The 24,864-nt window shown below is 40.7% G+C and overlaps 1 protein-coding gene across 2 annotated transcripts; it reads left to right on the top strand.

The window, feature by feature from the left end:
- The first annotated feature begins 4,993 nt into the window (after window positions 1–4,993).
- LOC133213839 (uncharacterized) lies at window positions 4,994–24,864 on the top strand. 2 transcript variants are annotated; one of them, XM_061356395.1, is made up of 5 exons: window positions 4,994–6,095; window positions 10,593–10,729; window positions 13,750–13,907; window positions 19,336–19,445; window positions 24,207–24,864. In XM_061356395.1, exons 1-5 carry the CDS (start codon window positions 5,049–5,051, stop codon window positions 24,762–24,764), a joined length of 2,010 nt encoding a protein of 669 aa, XP_061212379.1. In that variant the 5' UTR covers window positions 4,994–5,048; the 3' UTR covers window positions 24,765–24,864. The 2 variants fall into 2 exon arrangements, with proteins under 2 accessions (XP_061212379.1, XP_061212378.1); XM_061356394.1 differs by having other exon boundaries at window positions 19,333–19,445.

Below are 24,864 nucleotides of genomic sequence, written 5' to 3'. Positions count from 1 at the left end.
CTAAGAAATGAAAATGAAAGTCTTGAACCTGGGCCCTTCTTTATTAACAGATATTGTTACACACAAAGCAACCAACCAATGAGTTTTCTTCATTCTGAATTTGTTAGGTTTGGACTGTGAACACTACTATGTAAAGACCTGGGAACACTGATGTTTTTGATCACTTAGTCACTGTTTCTGTGGTATTTAACAGTGGCTGTATTCCTCCTCCCCCTGTATTAGACCTCTAGCCAAAGGTGAGACAGGATAAAATGTTTAGGTAAAGCAAGTTCTCTAGCTAAAGTTGTGTTGCACAGATTACTTGCTTACTGAATTTAATCTTGATTCCTCAGTTCTTGCTGCTACCGTTTCTTGTCAACTGCAACAAAATTTCACACTTATGAAGGTGCAATAAACTGGGAAGAAACTCAGGCCCAATAAATTGTATGTGCTTTCTCCTAACCTAACTTGATTTAGATTTCATTGATAGGGAATGAACAGATTTTGTGGCACACTGTGGTGACTTAGAAGATGATGCAATTTATATGGAAATATTGTTTCTAAGAGTATTTATGGGAAGCTCATTCATCTGCTGCTTCCTCTGCTACTTAGTAACATGGGAGCAGAGTCCTGAAAAGGCAGTTTAACAAGAAAAATATACAAGTATCCAATGTCCATGCTGCAAAGCATGTAGTTATTTTGGCGGAGAATAAGGCCTGATGACCCCACAAATATATCAGGAGGCTGAGGAAAGTGACTCGTGTAACTACAGCCTTCTAGCATGGCTGGGCAAGTTGCATGTTTTAAGCATAGGTTGCCAGAAGGCAGTATTGTTTAGAGAGACTCCTGCTGCACCTAGGTCTGCTTGCCCCGAATGCTCTTTGCCTCCTGAACATCAGATTATTTCAGCAAACTGGTAGTTTTATTGGGAAGAGGAATGGGGCAGGGAAGAGGAGAGGCAGAGGAAGAGCAGGGAGGGTACTGAGGACCCAAGCAGCTGTTCACATGTTGGGTAAAGCATGAGAAGTGAATTACTACAGTGGGCAGGTGCTTATGCTTGGCCAGCACCTTGGCAAATCTTCCCTTTATTCCCAGCAGTCTAAGCAGCCTCTCTGGACTTTGGCAAGCCCTCTCCTTAGCTGCTGATCTGCATCCTGCTCTCCTGTAGTGGAGGAGTGAGGGAGAGGACTTGGGGCAGAAAGCAAGGCCCTTGACTTTTATTTGGGGTTTCCCAGACCAGTGCCAGCAAACTTGCATGTTACTGTCACAGCTGAAGAGCTTGACTTACCTGATGAAGGACAACTGTGTAAAAGCTGTTGTCATGGCCTATTTTCTGCTCAGGGAGACTGGTTCGCGTGAGGTGGGGTGGCTGTAGCAGATTTCAACACCATCCCTTAGAAGTATTGAAGCAACGTTACCCAGTCATCAGTTTCCCGTGGGGCTTCCCTGCAGTGCAAAAACTGTTTCTGGGTAGAAGCAAACATTGCCTAGCTTCCAGGGTTTTTGCATGGTATGGCAATTTATCACTGGCAATGGGAAATGGTTTCACACTAGATGAGTTAAAGCTTAGAGCAGCAGAGAATTATGTATTACTTTGAGCATTCAATTGCTGCTAAGACTGAGGAAGTTAGAAGCAGCAGAGGGCAAACTAAGGCCTTTGGCTAAATGCTGCCTCCATCTATGCAGGATAGGTCAACTTTCCTTCTGGATGTTTTTAGACCCTTTTGATCAAGGGTGGTGCTAGCTAGGCAGTTAGTAGCTGTTTCCAGATTTAGGCATGGGGCTAAAGGTGGGAGGAACTTGCCTTTGGAGTTCATGCTTTTGCCATTTCAGAGCTACTGGTTGGGATGCAGGTGTCTGCAGAAGATCTGTTGAAAGGCTAAAAGTGGAATAAGCAACTTATTTGAAGAAAGAGCTCTCATATTTTACATGTTTTGGATGTGAGTAGGTGGCCTAGCTTTTTTTCAGGAGCTCCAAAAAATATATTTCAGAGCTTTTAAAGTCCTATAGGAGAAGGAACCTCTATTTGTATGGACTGCAGTCTGTGGCACTTGGCTTTTGGCTGTCTGCCTTGCACTGGAGCTTACTGTAGATGGATGAGTATTTAATGTTGTCACCTGCAATGGCTTGGCAGGGCTCTGAGCAACAGTGGAAGGACTTTGAGGGAAGCTTGGAGCCTTCTGGGGTCTATAGCCACTTTTTATTTCATACAGGTGCTGAGGCATTTGAAGGACCAAGATGCTACCACTTTGTCAACCTCTGAGGAATTCAGGTTGTACAACAAAAGGCAGAAAAATCTTGAGCCCTTAATTCCTGACTTGGTGATAGCCATGAAATGGCTGGAAGAACTCTGTGGACTTGTGAATAGTGTAGGGGTGGCTGGGTAACAGTTGCAGCTCTAGTTCTCTTAGGTGGTGGGGATGTCAACAGAATGTTTTATGGTAGATTTGCACCTATGAAGCAACACGGGTTTAAGAGCAAAATACTGTAGGAAAGAACTGTGTAATATTGGCAAGACTACTTGGGTGTTAGTTATTGAAAACCATAAAAGATGTCCGTTACTTCATAAAGAACACCAAAACTTCTTTCTATGCACTACTTTTATACTCGGCCTGAGCTGTCATGTTTTTCTATCCTACATTGGTGACAGTCTGCAAAATCCTCGCTGAAAACTACTGAGCAGGCACAAATGCAAGAGATGACAAGCTTGTAAGTGTTAGCTTGGGAAAGGAAAAAACCCAACAGAAACCAACAAATACCCACCACCTTGGCACTTGCTACTTGTTTTAAGAAGTTGTTATATGTTTTAACAATTTCTCCCAGAGCAACTTAGGCTGTGTACAAGGATTTGTCTAAATCTGTTGCATCATGCCTCAGCTGCATATAAGACGAAGACTTCAGTGGGGTTTATGAAGTTTTAGTGGCATGAATCCTGCTGTCACTCTAAGTGCATTAAACATCATTTCTGATGGAGTGACATGCATATAAATACCTGTTTACAGAGTAAACTGAGTTTACTATTTTACTCAGATGCTACATTCTCTGAATCTTGCTGAACTATCATAATATGTACTTACCAAGGCTTTGCACATCCTTGAGACTTGACTTCTGAACAAGAAAAAGGGGTTTACTTTCTCAGGTAGCTTAACTGTGAGGAAGGGAGTGTAATAGTGTCTCAGCAGCTGATACTCCATTTCAACTACTTTAAAAATGCACCTGTGTTCTATAGCAGTTACATGGTTGGAATGGGAGACTAATATTTTTCTTCCATTTCCATTGCTTGACAGCTATGGTAGAGCTTCCTTTTGTCAAAGCTGATGTTAGAGAGATACTTGAAATTAAGTTCCAAGCTGTTTCAGGATGAAGTATTATGCTGGATTCTGCCTTTCCTTAAGGATCATCTACTAGCTGATCAGGGACTTGGCACATCCCTGATTAAACACTCTTCAAGAAGGACAAAATCTTTCATTGGAGCCCAGGCACAAATATCGTGGGTAATAGCTGATTTTATAATTAGTTTATGACCACAGTGCTTCATCTCCAGAGGTCGGATCTATTTCCATAAGCATTTGGTCTCTTGCATTTTAAAAAGTCTTCATTAGTCTCTTTTTAAGGCAGTGGATTTGACATACAGGCAACAAAATTCCTAAAGTGTAATTGAATACAAGACATGGAGCTAACTGATTAGTGAAATTACACATGAAGTATATGCAAGCATTCAAATCCACTTTTTAAAACTAGCCCTTTGTATGGAACAACACCTGGATTCTTGAACTCAATATGAACTCAGTTATCTCAATATGAACTCAGGGTGAGTTTCTTAAGCTTCTCACCTTTAGCCCACTGCAAAAAGAGCTTGCACTTTTTTTTTGGTTTTTTTTTTTTTTTTTGTTTTTTTGTTTGTTTTTTCCATATAGGGAGAGAGCTGTATTACCGGTGGCTCAAACTGCCCAATATTAAGACATTTAGGTTGTGTGGGTTTGTTAGGCTTTGTCTATTCAATTGTGACTTTTTCATGGATGTGGGTTTTGTGGGGGTGGGGAGGGATCTAGTTTTCTTCCAAATTCTGAACAAACGTTTTGGTTGTCTTGGAGAGCATATTTGTGAAAAATATATCTGCCTACATTTTTTTTTTATAGCTTCATGGGGAAAAACTCATCATTGCCATGACTTAAAAGGACTTAAGGCAGGTCACAATCTGGGGTCTGAACCATTTTTCCAGAAACAGATAAATTCTACAGACCAAAGAGGATTTATTTGCTTAGTTGTCTTCCTTAAATAGTGACACTTGTGTCTGGATGCAGTAGATCCAGTGCAGATCCAGCTGCACTGAGGAGCTGTACTGATTGATGAGGAAATATGTTTTGGTTCTCTGGGGTTCTGTGAAGTTTGCCTCTGAAACAATTAATAGAGAAAAAAGAAATCCTTTGGGCTTTCAGTGATATAAGATCGGATGATCTTCAGATAAAGGACCACATGGCAGGATTTTGGAGTAGAAAAGTAGTAATGTGTATTTGGGATGAAAAAAGTGTCTGTTAGTCTGATTAGATGAGAACATGTTGCTGTTACAGGAGACCAAAGCTTCACTGGCAAAATTGATTTTTGGATATAGTTAGTGTTTGATTCTTTGGCTCAGGTTATTCTTCTAACCTGGATTTCTTTACCTTAGGTAATGTACTTGTAGTCCCTCGATAAAGCTACATCTATACTGCTGCATGCTATGAAATGGCATACTTGTACCTTAACGTATGTGAGACCTAAACAGGGCAAGTGTAGAAGTTAAGACTACTGTACGGTTTTAAACTACCACACTGGTTTAATATTGAAGTGGGGTCTCCAGAGATTTTTAGATTGAGCTGTCTGACCTGGTTGGTGCTCCCTGTATTGAGTGTAAATGCAGAGCTGAACCCTGACTGAACTATTGCAAGCAGTTCTTTCTTTTGGTAGCTATTGAGCTTTTTTTTTTTTCTTTGTTTTCCAGTTGCTTTAAAAAATTATTTGAAGTGCCAAAGAGGAGGAGGATCTTGAAGAATCCCCAACTTTGGAGAAGAAAATTCTGTTGCCATAGGATGGAGGTTGTAAAAGGGGACTTGTGTAGGAGTAGGCATCAAGAGACAATCCAGCAGCAGGTTCATGTGCATCAAAGTCCAGAGGGAGCTCAGCAACTCTGCTCACCAGTACAGCTAGGGCAAGGACGAGAATATCTCTCATCATCACAGATGCAGTCCCTTGATCAGCAGCCCCAGGGAAGGGACAATGTCCATGTGCAGCTGCAGAGGCAGGCAACACAAGGAAGCATATCCCCAAACATGGGACCACAAGAAACAGACCAGGGGTGGGAGGCCACGGAGGTGACCGTGCAGGTGTACCCACAGAAGATGAGCCAAGGTCTGGAGTCCCCAGAGGTGACAGTAAATGTGCGACCTCAGAAACCAAGCCCAAGATGGGAGGCCCCGTCAGTGACCGTGCAGGTGCAGTTACAGCAGAGTGGCCAAGGGCCAGCTCTCCCGCAAGTAACTGTACAGGTACAGCCACAGGAGCGGGGAAGGGGTATGGCTGGCATCAAGGTCACTGTGCAGCTGCAATGGGGACATGACCAGGAAGAGGCAATCTGCCTCCACGACCAAGGTGAGGAAGTGTTAGGGAATGGAGAGCAGCTTGTTCCAAAGCAAAACTGGGGAGAGACAAAAGCAAAATCTGAAGGTGAGAGTGGACTGGATGTGGTGGAGCAGGTGCCACAGGGGGCTCTGAGCCAAAAGCAGGATCAAGGAGGAGAGGTGACAAAACTCCAGCAGGACCAGAGCCAAGAAGAGGGAAGAGTAGAAGTGGTGGAGCTGCAGGAGGTGCAGGTTGAAGACAATATAGGGCAGGATGGGATGGTGACAGAGGAGCAGACTGAAGATCAGAGCCAAGAGCAGGAACAGCTGAAAGGAGATCTTCCCCCACAAGAGGAAGGTCCAAGAGCTACAGAGAGAAGGCAGGGGCAAGGAAAAGTCCAAGAATGGCTTAAGGGGAAGGTGAAAGACCAGAAGGAAGACTTGGGGCAAGACATGTCAAAGAAACATCCACGAGAGACTCCAAATTATTTTGTTGCAATTCCAATAACAGATGATCAGGTATTTTGAAGTAGGTGTTTCATGAAAACAATGAAAACCTTAAATAAGCTAAACATAAACTTACTTTGGTTTCAAAGCTTGTTAAGAAGCCAGGCAGGGGAGCAGGAATTGACTGCCCCTGAAGTAGTGTCTGGTTGGGATGGAGTCAACTTACCCATAGCAGCCATTGTAGGTGCTGTGCTTTGTATTTGTAGCTAGAACAATGTCAACAGTGTACCAGTATTTTAGCTACTACTAGGAATTAAAAAACCCAAACAAACAACACTTTGAGGATGGCCAGTGCCCTTTCCATAAGGTCTGCCCTCAATAATATTTTCTGTTCTATAATCTTTTTCTAAATGAAAGTGGTGGCTTTCACCATCTTGCACTGTCTCATTCTGTGATGCCTTACAGGCATATTTAGTGCAATGGTATTGACTTGCTTGTTCACTTCCTTCCCTACGGAAGTTCACAGCAGAGAATGAGTTTCCTTTGCTTCTGTGGAAGATTTTATCATGTATTTATTCTCTTTTCACTCATTTACCCAACAAACGTACCCTGACTTCTTAGGTAGATAGTTAATTCCACAAAGGCTGTGTGTGGAGTACGCACACTTGTACTTCATCCAAGTTTGAAGAAGTGTTGAAAAAGCAACAGTATTTCACCTTCATACTATTAAACCAAAAGACAGCAAACAGCAGAAGTACAGACGTATTTTCTTCTAGAGCCTTTGTGAGGGACCTAAAGCATTCCAGTTACCACAGTAAATGTTCTTAAATATGTCAAGACAGCCTTGCAGTGTACTACAAGCACTGTCTTAGGAAACATGGAAGAAAATTCCAAAAATAATACAAAAGCTGGAGGGACAGATGTCACATTTTGTTCTTTAACTAAGTATGTATGATTGGTTTGAAACCCCTAACTTTGGCATAACTGTATGTCCCTTTGTAAAGTAAGAGACACTATATTAACCCACCTTGAGCTACTTATTCCCATTCTGGTGGAATAAGTCCAAAAAAAAAGAAAAGTTTCTAAAGAATACAGTTTTGTTCCCAAAGCAGTGCTGTCAGTACCTTCATGAACAGGGATTTTTTTTCTCACTTTATCCTCCTATAGACAATTGGCTTGCTCATGACAATGATTTGTTAGCAGCTGCTTAGGGTATGCAAAACCAGACAGGGCTCTCGCTTTGTACTTGTACCTGCTGCATTCCTCTTTCCTGGGACAGCCACTTGGCTGGTGAACAGAAGTGTTGAGGTGAGGCATGCCCCATGCTGTGGACTTTGTAGGGGCAACAGGTGACTGTGCACTCAAATGCAGAGAAGAGAGAAAAGCTTTGGGGTGCAAAGACAAGAAACAGTCTCTTCCATCTGACAGAGGCAGGCAGGGGGAATTCTTAATTTGTATCAGTAATTGCTGTGTCCCAGCTACCATGGCCAGAACTGAGAAACAGCATACAAATTGCGTGAATTAATATTTATAATATGTATGCATATTGGGATCTCTTCTTACCAAGCAAAAATTGAGTTTTAACTTATGTGAATGTAGTGAAAATACAACTCTCTGCTCCCAGCTTCTGCTATTAGTTTATGGTGCTTTTCCCAGTGAACCAAGTGGATATTGCTTGTTGCAATATATAACTTGAGTCCTATTTTTTCCTAGGCTAGGTTTCCATGCAGTATCTGCCATGACTGTATTTATGCTGCTGAAAGGTAATAATTAAGTAGAAAGGTAATATCCGTTGTACTTTTTTTTTTTTTTTCCTTAGTGTGACAAGAAGCTGCAGTATAGCAGCTTTCTTTGGCAGGCTTTTGAGTTCTTGTTTTTACCTTAGTTAAGTGTAGGAACTCATGTATGTGTTAAATGGAGATGTCAAAGGTGCTTTCCTCTTGGTAGGCAATTATTTGCTCTGGCTTCATCTTGAGTGGAATAGTCTCTGAAGGTTATCTGGAGGATGGCCTCCTGTAACTTTTGGCGATTTCTACATATGACTGGCTTCAGAGAGGTGAACAAAAGTGCAGAGTACATCAGGAAGATAAATGCCAGGAAGGGAAAATAACTATAAGCTGGAAGACAATGTTGGCAGACGAACAAATGGGTATGAAGTGGGCAAAGAATAAATCTAGGCTGGAAACTGGAAAGTTTCCTGCCATCTGAGAAATGAGATCATGGAACAGCTTGAGCGGACATGAATGCCTAACTTATTCTGCTATTTTAATGAGATTTGAGTGTCCTAATATACAGCTTGTGACCACATTTGGTACAACTCTATGAATGTCCTTCCCTTCTTTCTCCTTTTATTCTCTCTCAATTCTGCTCTTTCAGATTTCCCTGCTCCCACTAGCCAAATTACCAGATCTGGTAATTTTTCTGATCCCTGGCTGGATGCTCCTCTTGAGTGTTACCTTTTAAGGGTGGCAGCCCTAGGTTAAGCTCTGTGATAGAAACACTGAAGGGTACAGTACATTAGGCCTGGTATATGTGAAAGGTGAGTAAATAAATGTGCGTGTGTGTATGTATATATATATATATATACATATACACACACAGTCATATACATGCATGTATAACATGTTTTATCAACGATTTCAAATGCTTTTACTGCTAAAGCAGATGTTACTAACCTGACTGAATGTATAGCACAGCTACTTGTTATACTGTAGGCCTTGTAGCCCATTACAGAAGTGTTTTAAAGATGCTGGTAGTATTTTTGGTAGAATTAACTTCCTTTAATCATGTTTTTGAAACATCTTGAGATGACTTTCAAGAGTTGTCTTCATTTTTCTCCCTTTCAACATGACAGAGGAAAAAAAACCTGTTGCATTCCTGGAACAACAGTCCTTTTCCCTTTGTGTCTAGTAGGGACACCAGCCTCTAGCAATGGAGGTTTTGGGCTTTTAGTACTCCATTACAAGTGCTTACTCCCTGTCCCTTACCCTCAAAAAATCAGCCATCCTATAAAAAAAAAAACAAACAAAAAAACAGCATTTTTAGAAAAGTGCTACAGACTGAACCACCAAAAAAAAAAAAAAAAAGTAGAGATAAGGTGGGCTGTTCCCACAGGAGAAGCAGGAAGTTCTGAAGATACATTTGTGAAGCTAGCAAGAAAGGGTCAGGAAAGACATTAAAATTGCCTCTGCAATAATTAGATGTCTACATGAAGAAATTCTGCTCAAACTTGGCTTCCCACCTGACTAAGCCTCCAATTGAAGAGGCAAAGGAATCATCTAGCTTATTTCAAGAGCATTCTTAAAAAGATTGGGCAAAGGAGAACACGAGGCTGTTTTGTGGGTTTGCTGTCAATACGTAACCTAGTCTTGTAGAAGCAAAGATTCAGTTCCTGTGGTCAGACAACTTGATGGCTTGATTCCCGCCCTGTTTTCACAATCTAAGCAAATGAGCTGTAAGTAGCAGACCATAATAAACTGTGCCTCAGTTGCAGTAAAAATTACCTTAATGTAAGAGTCACTTCACTGATGTGTTTTTCAGTGACAAATGTATTGTAAGAGTCTGTGCATTTGGAGAGTTCACTGTTCATATCTTCAAATGGATTCTCTTAATTGTGTGTGGGTTTATCATGGCATTTATCAGAAACTTGTTGGACTAATCTCTTCTGCTGTGCATGTTGTGGGGCTATTGACTGAACTGCACAACGACTACCAATGCAGTTATGTAGAAAGACTGCAAAACAAAAAGATATTGACCCAGCTGTTTCAACCTGTGTAAGAATAAAGTGGAGCTCTAACATGTGTGAGCACCTAGACATTTAAGCCAGAATTTGCTGAGTGAAATAATCTGAAAATCTATAAGTGACTTGGCTTTAACAAAGGCTTCCACCAGGTGCTCCGTCCCTGTGTTATTGAATTCTTCTCCCTCCTGCCTTGTTCCTGTGACTAGCTTATAAACCTTAACAGATCATTTTGAAAAAAATCTTTCTTTGGAGTAAAGGCACAGACTCAGAAGAACCAGAAAATGGCCAAATGGTTCTAGAAAATACTAACTTAGAAAACAGTGTGCTTGCTTACTGAGATGATCTTTGCTTAGTGTTAGTTTCTTTTTGGGGAGAGACATTAGATTAATCTGTGATCAAACTTGTAATCAGAAAACGGCATAAGATTAATTATGGAAATGTTATTCAATTTCCACGGTCTATTAACAACTGACAACTGCATGAGGATCCCATTAATATTTACACAGTGCTGTGAGCTTTATTCTAACATGCTTAGGGTCAGATTCAGACCTACTTTAAGATCTAGCAGTGCTTTCTTACATGAGAGCTATGACTTCAGCCAGTAGGCTTTAAAAAGAGAACCAGATCAATCAGTTCCTGAAAAATTAACTTTGAAATTGAAACTGAAAGTTGGTATATGATAGATCTGGGGGTTTTGCTTTGCAGATTCCTGGCTTAGCTTCTGAGTTGGAGTTATGGATGTGTAAGGTTTCATTCTGAGTTCAAGTAATACTTGGGCATTCTAAAACGAAGAGGTATTGTGCTGTCTCCTGTTTACTCCATTGCAGATTTTGGACCGAATTGAAGATGTCCAAGAGCTCATATTCACTAAAGAACCTGATCTGTTGAGAGCTCTTCTTCCTGTTCAAACCATGCACCTGACTATAATAGTAGCTCACCTGGGAACAGAAGAAGAAATAAAAAAGTAAGAATCCTGCAAAATACAGGTGCAACTATTTTTTCTGTAAATGCAGTAGCCAGCCTTACTTCTGCTGTTGCAAATGTTTTGGCATAGCTTTAATGCAGTTTATCTTGTTATCAGTTTCTGTCTTGTTCTCAATACCTGAGGGGAAAGATCTTTACAGAACCTAGGTGTGATGCTTCAGAGGTTGAAGTTTCATGTATGTGCCATGGGTGGCTATTACTACTGTGTTACTGTATTACTGCTATAGATTAATGCCATGGATGTAAAGTTCTCTGAGCTGCTGCCTTTTGAGAAACCACAGCTTTTCAGATCAGCTGTGCTCATATCAACTGGGAAATGTTAGCTGGTAGGATGTTACTTGTAGAAGAAAACAAAAATCTGCTTGGCTCCTTTCCAAGCTGCTTACTTGTCTGATTCAAGCTGTGGGCTATCAATGGGGCACTGTGGATTAAGATGGGGATATTAAAAGATGACTAAGAAAAGGTGCCCTGTAGTCAGGAAGGCTAGAGCTGCTAGAAAGATCTAGCAAATAGAGCCAGTATGCTATAGATCTCTTTTCTCTAAGCCTGCTCCACAATGGGAAACTTGAGGCTCTTAGCATGAAGAGGCAGGGAGGGAAGGCCTTTATGTTTCTTAGAAGACATCGTGTGATAGAGGTGCAAATCTGGTGGAAGCAGCCCTTTCTCCAGGGGCCTTGGCTTACCTCAGCAAGAGAATGAAAAAATAGTAAGGTCTCAACACCATGTAAATGTGACATAAGATACGCTTGGGTATACAGCAGAATGTCTAGCTGAAGAGACGTCAACCAATACGAGAAACACTTTTGCGCACACAGGCAGTAACCATTAAACAGGATTAAGTTGGAAATTACAGGGTTGTACATGCCTGCCTTTAAAATTACCTGCCTTATTGTACATTCTGGAGACCTTTTTGGAGGACCTGAGGGGAAAAAATGATGGGAGGGTCATTACCTGGCTAAACTGCCTGCATGCAGTAGACACCATGTACAGTAATTTAGTAATAAAACCCTGTGTCAGTGCTGCTGACTAGGCAGGCTATCTTCTAAGAGCCTGGAAAGCTAGCCGAGAGCAGCAATCAAAATGGGAATCAATTGGTTAGGGAGGTGAGTGGAGCTAAGCAGTGTTAATGAACTTAAGACTGGATGTGTGCCTGTAATACAAAAATAATGGGCATACCTAATGAAAAGCAGGTCTTCCTTGCCAAATGCTTTTCAGCCTTTATCTTCTATCTGCCTACACAGCTCTACTAAATGAGGCTGTAGTTCAGTGGCTACTGCTCACATGAAAGAGTGCCTTAAGGTGTCAGGCCAAGCATTTCTCACTTGTCAAGCTAATAGCACTGCTGAAACAGCTGGCCCAGGCCTTCACAGAGGGAGGCAAGCAGGCATCTTCAGATCTCATGATAGAAGCTGGAAAGGGACCTTTTTGAAATCTGGAGAGAGACTTTTTACAAGGGCAGGTAGTCGCAGGACAAGCTGGAATGGCTTTGAGATGAAGGAGGGTAGATTTATATTAGATTAGGAAGAAATATTTTACTGTGAGGGTGGTGAGACGCTGGCACAGCTTGTCCAGAGAATCTGCCGCTGCCCCATCCCTGGACAGGCTGAATGGGGCTTTGAGCAACCTCATCTAGTTGAAGGTGTCCCTGCCCATGGCAGGAGGGTTAGAACTAGATGACTTTTAAGGTCCCTTCCAACCCAAACCGTTCTATGATTCTGTGAGAAGTTGTTCTAGCAGCATTTAATGGTAGCTCGGGCATAACGGATTTAAATAAAATGCTAGATTAGCCTTGCTTGTTATTAAGGTGGAAGAAGCAAAATCCTCTGCAAAGAATTCCTTCTTTTTCCACCTTCAGTCCTGTCCTCACCAAATCTTCACCTGCATAGTCCCCAGAAGTTTCAGAAGGAAGTAGTCCCTATGTTGCTATAGCTGAAATAGCTCAAATGTAGTAGTGAGGATTACTCATACTGTTGACTCTGATTGGTTGAAATGGCCTTTGTATGCATGCAGCATGTTTTCCTAAGGGAATTAGTTTGTGTTATGTGGGTTGTAGTAGGCACAACTTGTCATAGATGAAATGATAAAGTAAATGTGGCTACAGGAGCCATGGCAACCCGTTGGCTGGTGTCTTGCAGTCCTTAGTTATGGACTAATTTGTTAGAAGAAGAAAGAAGCATTAGTAGAAGGTTTCTGCTCAATTCTGGGGGGCGGAAAGGATCCCCCTTCCTGAGACACAAGGGTAAAGAGGGACCCCTGTGAAACTTCAGTGGGTGTAAAGCTACTGAGAGACGTGGTGTCTACATTTAGAAACCCATTAGTTGTAGTCTACATTTAGAAACCCATTAGTTGTAGTTCTGTCCCCCATGTCTTTCAGAAAATATGGTTGAGTTTGAAGTATTAATGTCATTGGGTAATTCACTTTTTTGGAAATGTATCTGTGCACAGCAAGGGCACATGTAAACTTTATTGAAATGGGACATAGAGCTCCCAACATAAGCATAAATTTGATATTTTCTTAGCTGTGCTGGAAAGGGAGAATATAATGGAGACAAATGCTAAATGTGCTTCAGGTGGAAGAATAAATTAATTTTGGCTTAAGAACAAAACTCATGAACAAGTTGAAAATGGCAATGATAAAGCTTTAAAGTACATGACACAGACATAAATTCAGTTTCAACCTTTCTGACTCTTTAGCAGCATATAGTCACATAGCTGTTCCTGGCATGTTAATGACTTGAACATTCACTTTGCTAGTGAAACTCACTTTTGCTATATAAACTAAGGTTAAAGTTATTGAAAAACATATTGTGTTTAAAATGTCTGTGCATCTTCTGTCACAAAGGCATTAGCACTGAAATACAGTGTGTTTGTTGCACCTTTTTTAGTGCTGCAGAGTGGACAAAATTAGGTATATTTTCTGATATTAAAAGGATCAATATTTTCATATGTAATCAAATAATCTTCTTTCAATGTGTGTATATATATATATTATTTTTGAAGGGCTGTGCTGGCACTGAAGCAAAGCAAGACTAAGGTGGAAGCCATCTTGCAGGGTAAAAACCTTAATATGACATTTCATGGGATTGGACAGTTTAACAATCAAGTCATATATGTAAAAATGCTGGAGGAAGACCAGAAAACACTGAGCAGAATTGCAGGTGAGTATCTAACCTGACTCTTTAACACTTGTGGTAAACCAGCTTGTAGAATCCATCAGCTGTAAGGACCAGCCTGAGCTGCTGTCCATGGCCATGATGTGCCTTTCCTGGTTTCCTTTTTTTTCTTGATTGTTAAATATGAAGCTTGCAACCGTGCATTAGAGCTAAAATAAATTCTCTGTAATAACTTGGGACAAGTGAGATGCAGAGACATTTGACATGTCAAGATCACACAGCAAGGCTATACTACCTTGCCCTGCAGTCAGGATCTCGCAGGCCTGTATAGAGTACATAGGGTCTTCAAAGTGGCACCTCAAAACTGGGGTTCTGTTGCTTCTAATAAACTGGAAACTTCTTAAAGTGTTTACCCCAGTTGAATTTGCAAGCATTTCCTTTAAATGGGAGAGCACATGAAATCCTGAGTACCTCTAGGAAAGGAGGTGACAAATAGCAGCAATTGCATATATAATATGTGTATTCATATATTCATATATAATGAAGTTCGGCTGAGAAAGTTGGGGCTGTTCAGCCTGGAGAAGAGAAGGCTGCATGGAGACCTCATAGCAGCCTTCCAGTATCTGAAGGGGGCATATAGGGATGCTGGGGATGGACTCTTCATTAGGGACTGTAGTGATAGGACAAGGGGTAACAGGTTATAACTTAAACAGGGGAAGTTTAGATTGGATATAAGGAGGAAATTCTTTCTGTTAGGGTGGTGAGGCACTGGAATAGGTTGCCCAAGGAGGTTGTGAATGCTCCATCCCTGGCAGTGTTCAAAGCCAGGCTGGACAAAGCCTTGGGTGATATGGTTTAGAGCGAGGTGTCCCTGCCCATGGCAGGGGGGCTGGAACTTTATGATCTTAAGGCCCTCTCCAACTCTAACTATTCTATGATTCTATAATATATATGCATAGCACCAGCAAACCAGTCTTTTGCTTCTACTTTAGAAGATGGAACAAGTATCTTGTGTCCTCTGCTCCAACTTCCCAAAGCACTGATGTGTTCATGAAGATGTTCCAGATCTTTGACCTGCTTACCTGCATCTGAGCACAATTTCATAAGGGCTTTTCCTACCCCAGCCTGTTCTTGCTTTAGTTGCTGCCTTAGCCTGCAATGCAGAACCTAATTTGTGTCCTGGGCATCCACTTCCAACAGAGCAGAAACAATCAATATACATTATTTTTCTCTGCTATTTTCAACCTAAGCAAAAAGGAAGCATAGTACAACTAATGCTTCTCAAAAGGCATGCAGTACAGATACTGTGTAATCCTCAAAGGATATGACTTTTTAGAACATTCTGTTTTCTTTTTGTTGAAGCTGCTTCCTACCTTCTTCAGTTCTTAGATTTGATATAATAGTCCTGCTCTTCTGTTTATTTTTCATCTTAAGTAGTCAGTGTTACAACTAGACAGAAGATGCCTCAATATGTACAGATGCTGTGCTGTAATCGTCAGCTTGATACAATTGGCCACTTCACTGTTACGTGTTTGCCTGCCTCTAGCCTTCATTTCTCTTATTATTTCATCCATGGTAAAGATAATTTTAGCTCAAACCAGACATGTTTTTTGTTTGAAAGTACTTTGCTGTCCCTACATACTAGGATTAGAGACTCAACAAACCTGCTCATGCTCAAATTGTTTCATCTAATGTCTTTAAGTTTACCACAAAATAATCTTGACTGGAAGATGGCTAAGTAGAAGACACATGACACAATTTTTCTTAAGATCATATATGGTACATACCTGTCCACAACATGTATACTCGGTGCCACTGAAAGAAAGCCTGCTTTACTGTGATGCCCCCTGCCCGCTGTAGCTCTTTCCTTCACTTCTGAAAGATGCAGAAGTGAATACCTCCTTTCTCTTGTCTGACTACTGCTCTTTTCCCATTTACTTGTTGTTTTTAGTTTCTTTTTTCTTTTTTTTTCCTTAACTGAGAATTTTATTCCAATGAATCGCAGCATACAAGGCCAATCCTTATTGTGCTGTTTTAGCACCAGCAGAAATGTTTAATTTTGGTCTTGCAGGATGCATGCTATGATGCTCTTTCTTTTTTTTCTTTTTTTTTTTTTTTTTTTAAATGGCATTTGAGCTGTAGTAACTCTAAAAGCCATTACAATAGTGGGTGGCAGATCCTTTTGTGTTCTCTGTCTGGATAATGTTTATCTTCAGGGTTCCGGAAACCTAGTGTCTAGCTTCTGATCTGAACCCCTTAATGAGATAGAGAAGAAAAATTCTGATTGCAAACCCCAGGAATATACTGTCAGTACTCATGTGGTTTTAATGCAGTATGATTTTTCACTGATTGCCTGAAATGCTTCCTTGACTGCGAGACAAGCTTCCAGTTTTCGTGCTGTTAACTCTGTGGCTTTGCTATTCACAGAGATGTAACTTCCAGTGGTGTTCTCCTTTCTGCATAACTTCTGACCATTTCTAGAACTTAATGAGTCTGAGGATTATGCAAATATGTATCAAAATCTATCCTTTTAACGATATGCCTGAAGAAACGTTTTCTTGTTTTTTCCCCTCCCCCTCTGAGCTTATTGATTGAATCATTATACAATGAAAAGGGCTGGTTATGGGTTGTTGTTTTTTTCTTACCCTTTAGTCAATATTTTTGGTTGCTTATGGGGTAGGTGAGGATTTTCAAATGCTGTCTTTCCAAGCAGCATGATGGGTGAATAATTTGATTGGCAATGGCCAAGCTCCTCCTGCCAGCTGCCTCTGCCTTGTTGTGCCCTTTTTAATTTGTCAGCAACAGTTTAACTGTTCAGCTGCTCTAATGAAGTTTGTGAACCTCTGAAGTGTTCCTGGCATCAGAAAAATATAAAAAAAAATAGGTGTGTCTTGGCTCTTCATTTGCTTTTGTTCCTACATAATGGGCTTTGGTTTCAAAGTGGAGAGTTATCTTGCCTCTTGATAGGTTAACAGCAGGTAATTGGTAAATACTGTGCATAACCAGGCTCCTTTTGCTGCTAGTGACCCCATCTGCTTTGAAAAAGAGGTACTGCTTAAGATGTCTTTGAATTTTCTTAGGCTATTTTTCAAGTAAGCTAGGGATGATAGTGTCTGGAAAATTGAGTGCCATCCTGACATGGCAGGCCATCAGCTATTAACACTGGTTCTAAATAGACTTCTTGGAGATGATTCCTACCCTTGACCTATCATCAGCTTTTCTGATGAAACTGCTCATGGCAGTAAGACCTTCACCTTGTAGTAGCAACTTCTTCCTGCTGTTTGGTAGGACTGGTGTTGGATGGTGAACATGAGGAGATGCTACTTACAGCTTTTTGTTAGGTTAATCACAGAATCACCAGGTTAAAAAAGACCCAAGTCCAACAGTTACCCAGGACTGTCAAGTCCACCACTAAACAATGTCATGAAGGGCCTCGTCTACATGGGGTTTTATACTTCCAGGTTTGGTGAGTCCCTGGGCAGCCTGTTCCAATATATGACTAACCTTTCAGTGGAGATATTTTTCCTCATATCCTATCTAAGCCTCACCTGGTGCAGCTTGAGGCTGTTACCTTTTGTTCTATCACTTCTTACTTGGGAGAAGAGACCAGTCACCAGTTAAGCTTTAGGCTGCTGCTTCTTGTGCATCTGGATGATGTTATTTATCAAGATGATGTGTGGGGAAGGGCTTTTTCCTAGAAGGAGCTTAGATACTTTGCTGCTGCATGTGTTCTTTGGGGCTTGCTGTGCCTTGACCTACTGACACCATGACTTAAGATGGGGCTTTGAGCAACCTTGTCTAGTGGAAGGTGCCCCTGCCAATGGTAGGGGGGTTGGAACTAGATGATCTTTAAGACCCCTTCCAATCCAAACCACCCTATGATTCTATACAGAAACTTTGTTAGTGTGCTTTATTTGACAAAGTACCAGAGGTGCTTTAGGGCTTATTTGATACCTAGCCATAATCATCTAGTACCATTTTTAGATGCCCTAAATTATCTGCAGTGTCCACACTGGGCATACATCCAGACTGCACCCTTCTGCAGCAGCAGATGGAGGCCAGGTGGGCTTCTTGTAGGGTATCTAGAAGGGCACTAGGTGTTTTTTTGGGCAACTGGTTCCTATTATTTATATGTTTTCCAGATGGAAAACAAAGTAGCTGTCTCGGCAAAGTGACCAGACAGCCTCAGATGCTGTTCCCTCACAAATACTGAGATGAAACATTCTAATGTATTAATTAGCCAAACTCCAAGCCAGAGACTTGGCCTTCATATAAAAGCATGTGACAAACTAGTAAACATACATGTATCTAAAATTCCTGATAGATGGAAACATAAAATGGAAGTAGCATGATTTTTCAACAAGGCACAAATCACATATGTGATATGCTATTTTTAACACAAATGTGAACATTGAATCTGCTTCTCTCAGTACCTAAGCAGTTAAGGAGTAACAAGGATAGGTGGCAAGGCTGGGGGGGGTCTGGGAGAGCCATATAAATGTTACAGGTTTCCAGGGCAGATGTTGATTTTTCTTCCCCCCCACCCCCCCGTTTGTATAATGGGGCTAACAGACCTCTGGCAGTAAGAAAAATGGCTGGGAAGAGGTTTTAACTGTTCAAGCACAACTGTTGAGCAACACTTGATCTTCTACATTTGCTAGACTTGGCAGGGGTCTACCTCATGCAAGCTTCACCTCACTAGTCTTGCAGGACTCTGCATCCCACAATTCAAACTTCATGAAAACCAGCGATAGATCAACTTGGCTCTACTTGTTGTTACAACCTTAGCTGAAAGACCTTGAAGAATATAAAGTCTAGTGTTGCTCACAGACACTTCTTTCAATGCAGAACAAAACCTTATTGCTTTATAATTCTGTGGTTAAAGAGTTTAAATTGACACTGTCATAAACACTTTTCATTGCATAATCTGGGGAAGGAATACTGCGTGTGATGTTTCCCTCTGAACTGCTCTAACGGCTGCAGAGTTGTACTAGTTCTGTGCATCTTGCCACCTTTTACTAGAAGCACTTTGCTTATGTCATTGCTTTTTTCAATAACTGGGGAGACTGTGTTCCATTACACTCCCCAGTTGTGGCCACTGGTGGCTGCATCTTGTTTGGGCAGGGCTGTCATGGGCATGTGCTTCCCTGAACTCACCGTTGTTATAGCAGCCCTGTGAGTTCAGAGGAAGTTGCATTGCAAGCATGAAAGTTCGGATCCACTTTCAGGTTTTTAAATATAGCTGTACATCATGTACAACTTTGGTTTTGCTTATTTTTCATTTCTGTTGTCTGTGGTAGCACAGCAGCTGGTTATCTGCTGTGCGTGTTTTAACTATGTATCTTGCTCAAGAAAGCCATAGTGGCTTTTCAGCAACCTGATTGTAAATATTTTTAACTACCTCACAACTGTTTTTTTTGTTTTTTTTTTTTTTTTAATGTATTTATTTCTGATTTTATCTCTTTACCAGAAGCTGTGGAAGAATGCTTTATTGAAATGAATCTCGATGTTTCAGGGAGTAAGGATTTCAAACCACATCTTACTTTCCTAAAGCTTTCCAAAGCACCAAGGTTGAAAAGAAAGGTAAATAATGGGTTTTAATATACATGTGTTTCCTTACTGGAATCTGTTCTGTTCTAGTGATTATTTTCCTTCTAATTAAATTCTTGGGGACTATATATATGTAAGTATATATAAGTATCTCTTATATACTTCAGTGTGCATATGTATAGTTTAGTTGCAATAATCATTGCAATAATCATTGCAACTGGGGAAAAAATATTTCTAGTTAACAAAGCTTGCATATGGGCTGGCCCACACAGTTGTTTGCTCATAAACAATTAGAAGACATGAGGTCTCTTTTTCATATTGCATATGGATGTACTGTAGAGAACACAATTCTTTCCTTCTGTTTTGGCTAGTCAAGTCTGCATGGAAAGCACAATATCAATCTGTTTCCATTGGGCAGGATGGATTCTGAGCAATATTTATTTGAGAACAGCGTTAACGTCATGTTGGAAGCCAGGCTGGTGCCTTGATTTATGCTAGAAATGTGTGGTGTGCTTTTCTAACCTTTACTGCAGCATTGTATGAGATTTTATCACATACAATTAAAATAAAAACCAACTCTGATTAGATTGCTCATTTCCCAGTGGTATATTGTCCCGCTTGTTTCCAGGAATAGTACTTGTATTTATGAGGTCAATATATTGCAAACCTGAAACACTAAAGGAGTATGCACAAAGAAAACAGAAAATGCTGTAATAGCTAAAGAAAATGACCTTGTATTTGTGCACATCAAGTGCTTCATATTGAATTGATATTTGCCTTCTCTATACATGGTACAATCAAAGTTGGATAGTACTGATAGTTTTGTGCTGGAGGCTTTTTCTTTTATATTGCCTGTGGGGAATTTCATGAGTACAAGCATCAGCAATGCCTAATGCAAAAGAAAATATACAACAGGTGTGTAGGAATTACTGTTGACTTTTGTCCAGAGTATTTTCACACTTCTTACTATCAAGCTGAAAGTAAAAAAAAAAAAAAAAAAGAAAAAAAGGAGAAAAATATTATTGCATGTTCTTCTCCTTTGATATCTAGCACCAAATATGGCATATATTATTGTATAATATGATTCATGTATGTAATCTTCTTGGTTATATGAATATGTAAGTGTATAGAGATTTGAATGTTTGATCAAGTGGGGAGCCTAGAGCTGGACCCAGTACTGCAGCTAGTGTCTCACCAGTGCTGAGCAGAGGGAAGGATCACCTCCCTTTAACCTGTTGGCAATACTTGTCCTGATGCAGCCCAGGATACCACTGGTCACCTTTGTTGCAAAGGAACGCTGCTGGCTTATGGTCAGCTTGGTATCCACTAAGACCTCCAGGTCCTTTTCTGCAAAGCTGCTTTACTCTCAGCTTTCAGCCTTTATTGGTGCATGTGGTTGCTCATTCCCTGTAGTAGGACTTTACACTTCCCCTTGCTGAACTTCATGAAGTTCCTGTTGGCCTATTTCTTCAGCCTATTGAGGTACCCTCTGCTGAATCAGCCCTTCCTCTGTTTTGTCAGTGAAGTTGCTGAGGCTGCACACCTGCCTCATCATCCACACCATTAATGAAGTTGCTGAGCCAGAGGCATACCTCAGTATAGACCTCTGGGGTATGCCTGTAGCTACCAGCCTCCAACTGGACTTCGTGCCATCAGTCACTACCCTCTGGACCTGGTTGTTCAGTCAGTTTTCAGTTTACCAGTGTTCATCTAGCCCATATTTCATCAGCTTCTCTATGAGGATCTCAATGGAAAACAGGGTCAAAAGACTTCCTGAAGTCCAGGTAGAAAATATTCTCTGCTCTTCCCTTGTTTACCAAGCATTGCTCATTACTGTCCAAATTTATCTGTACCTTAAAACTGGTGCTCCTAAAATACTATTCTACACATCAGGGCTGTGAAAACTAAAGTGAGGCAGGACTGTATGTTAAGTTAGTTATCAGGAGCTATGTGCACTTTATATGTCCATGTACAAATCTCCCTGAGGTTAGTAAGTCTCAACCTTAGACAACGGATTTAGTCTTGAAGATCAAACTGAACAATTTACTGCATCTCTTTCAAAATAAAAAAGTAATGGGAAAAGGAAAACTGACTACTTCTATAATAATCCATTACTAAAGACTGCAGGAGAGAAATCAATCTTCCTAAACACTAGAAGATGCCAAAGTATGAATAAGACAAAGTATTACCTTAGTTATTATGATGCCATCTACTGGCTGTAATTACTTTCTTTATACAATAAATAACTGTTCAGTTGTAGTAAGGATTCAGTTTCAGTGCTTCATATAAGAAGCTTGAGAAATAGTTACTGGTACTCACTGTTTATATTTTACATCTCAACAACACTTTGTTAACAAGACAGGTACATGATAGGATTGGTGGAGTAGCTACAGACCTTGTTCTTATTTGTGAGAAAGGAGGAGCTGGTTCTCTTTAAAGCAACTTCTCCAAACTTTAACTTTTCTCTCTGGGAATTGTCCATCTTTGACTTTGGTTTTGCCTCTAAGTATTTCAAGAGGTCAAAGAGCTTGGTTCGTGTGCTATTTAGCTGGAATAGCTACCAAAGGAGCAGTACGTGTTGTTTATCGGGTTCAAAATGTGAAGTGTGCCTCTAGCATGAATAAAAAATATGGGCTCTTCAGGTTCTCTGACCTCTTATTCTAACGAGCCAAAAGGGAACTGTTCACCTTTTAAGAGAATCCACTTCAGTGCCTGTAGTAAGAGCCTTCTCCAGCAGACAGACTAAGGAAGCACTTCCGTCAGTGCAGGTGGTTGGCCTCCAGTGCTGGCTGCTGCCTGTGCTTGACTGAGCCAGAGAAAAGCTGAGGATCAGACGCCTCATGCTAAAGCACAAAATGCTTGTTCTTGATTTTTGTGCTGCTTTAAGTAGATTCATTTGGTGCAGGTCTGTGAATAGCTGTGGTCTAACCTAGGTGGTGAGAGAGCAGCAATCCTGCGGAGTTGCATATTTACATTAAAGTATTTGGAGCTTCTTAATGAAAATACAACCCTAATCCTGCCCTCTTCTGGCTACTTGATGAGTTATCTTCAACGACATGACCTTACTCAAATTTCCATTATCCTCCTGAACTACCCAGAAAACAGCCCATGCAGAGTTTACCTCTGCCTTTCAGCAGAACTTGAACCTGATGGCATTAAAGCAACACGTAGCTCTTGGCTACTGGACAGCCTGGATCTGACTGACACATGGGTGTCTCCGGAGCACAGGAAGAGGTGTGCAATTTGTTTAATTAAACTTCAAAGCTTTTTGGTCACTGGGGGCAGTGATGCCTAATGGCTTGATACGTTTGATTGTGAAGCCATGTATATCTGGTTTTGTTTAGGTGACACTCGCCATCCTCCTGCAATCCCACACCATGAACCATGCACGTCCACCTGCTAAAAAAAGCTGTTCTTACAAGGAAAGAAGCATGTAAAGAGGCTTTTTGGTGTTTTTTTTTTTTTTTTTTTGCTTTTTATTTATATATATATATATATATATATTTTATTATTATGCACTCCTGTGCATTTGTGAGCAGGCCTGAACAAACCAATTGAGACTTCTTTGAAGCAGTGTGCTGCAAAGAGCTCCTTGGAGCCTTGTTAGTTTGTTTGCTCATTAGGTTAAGAAAAGGTGGAGACTTATCCCCTCTTGCTTAATGATTCATCTATCCTTCACTTCATCTCCATGTGTGCCCTTGGCAACTATGGTTTATTATAGGTTAAATGCTTAGTGGGAGCTCCTTGTTTAAATTGGCAACCTGTTGCTGGCTGAATTAAAGTTGTGGGGACCACGGAGTTGTTGGATTGCTTGCCCATCCCTGGTGACACCTGCACAGGGGAACCAGGGCTGCTGTGCCTGACCTTGTTGGGGGAAAGATGCAAAGAAATTACCTCGGGTGACTGTGGATTTTAAATCTTGACAGTCTTAAACTATAATGGTTTCTGACCATGTGCTTTTATTATGGCACTAGAAGCTATTTTTTTTTAGTCTGAAAAGAGCACGTCAACACCTGAAAACACATCTATAGGTGTAAACACTTCCATTTGTATGCCATGACTGCTGTAGCATTTGGCCATTGGGATACTAGCAGTGCTTGCTACCTATCAAAAGACTTGATATGATTTTCTTTTCATTTTTTGGCTTGCTGAAATGAGCTTACTTTCACAATAAGTCAGTGAGTTAAATTTCCTTTTAATAGTTCTTGCTCATAGCAAAGGAGGTGCATGAACTCTCTTTCTAATGTGTTTCTATCATGCAATTTAATTACTGTTGTGGAATGTGTACACCAAAGAGAAGGATTCATTTTTCAGTGTCTAAAGGTAGCAGCAGGATGAAACAGCAAAGTAAACTTTAAGTGAAATAAATTCCATGTAAAGACAATACAGAAGACTAGGGAATGGCATCCCAATGGATGTGGTGACTGCAAACTTGCTTGAAATACCTAAAATTAGGTGACTGCATTTGAATAACAGTGGATTAAATTGATTTTATTCCTGTATCTTCATAGGAATGTTTTTTGCTTGTGGAAGTTGCAGTACGTAGAGGAGTCAGCAAAAGCTAAAGTTCCTATGATTTTCACTTGTAATGGTTGATTTTTCTCAGCACTTAAATCAACTTAAATACTACCAGATACAGTTAATATCGCTATCCTAATTGGGAGGAGGAGGGAGGTAATTTCTTTAAGTTTTACAATAATGCTTACATCTTGTACATTTTTAAAGTGCATGTATTTATTTTATGTGTGCATATGTAATAAACATATAATGTGACATTGTTCTTTCAATATTCAGGGCTTCAGAAAAATTTGTTCAGATCTGTATAAAGAGTATGAAAACAGCTACTTTGGCACAGAGGTCTTCAGGCAAATTGACCTCTGTGCCATGCGTAAGAAGAAGCAGCAATCTGGTTACTATTACTGTGAGTGTTCAATTAATGTGGGCTCCAGCAGTACAGAAGAGAGTAAAGAGCAAGAAGTGCAGACAGATGTGGCAGAAACCAGTGAAGACCTTCCAAACAGTGCTGCAGAGGCTGAAATAGGAGCAAGCGCTGCAAGATGTAAGCTTGCCTCAACAGTAGCAGCTGATGATAAACCACCTGAAAATGTTGCTGAGGCTTTGATTGCAAGTAAAAAAAATGAAAATGAGATGGAGGGACAGCCTGAAGCTGCAGATGGGATTCTTCTTGCAGCTGGAGAGATCTGCTCAGAGTCAGTACTTGGTCTGTTGCCAGCAAGTTCAGATGCATTGAAAAGCATGGAAAAGGAACAAGAAAGTGCAGAGATTACAGATGGTAGCTTGCAGAAAACTGAAGCAACTGAATATGCACCTGATGAGCCAACAAGTTCATGATAAAGCTGTTGCAGTCATTTGTGAACTGAGTCTGTGCTTGGTGATGGTGGTGAAGGCTCACAGCCACAGTGGTGCTGAGCTGCACCAGGCTCAGATGGAG

This window comes from Neopsephotus bourkii, unplaced genomic scaffold, assembly GCF_033783945.1.
Source record: "Neopsephotus bourkii isolate Nb327-2 ecotype Australia unplaced genomic scaffold, CSIRO-AGI_Nbou_v1 NB_846, whole genome shotgun sequence".
In the NCBI taxonomy this organism is placed as follows: Eukaryota; Metazoa; Chordata; class Aves; order Psittaciformes; family Psittacidae; genus Neopsephotus; species Neopsephotus bourkii.
Note: the sequence above shows the minus strand (reverse complement) of the source record. Positions and strands in the feature narration are given on the sequence as shown.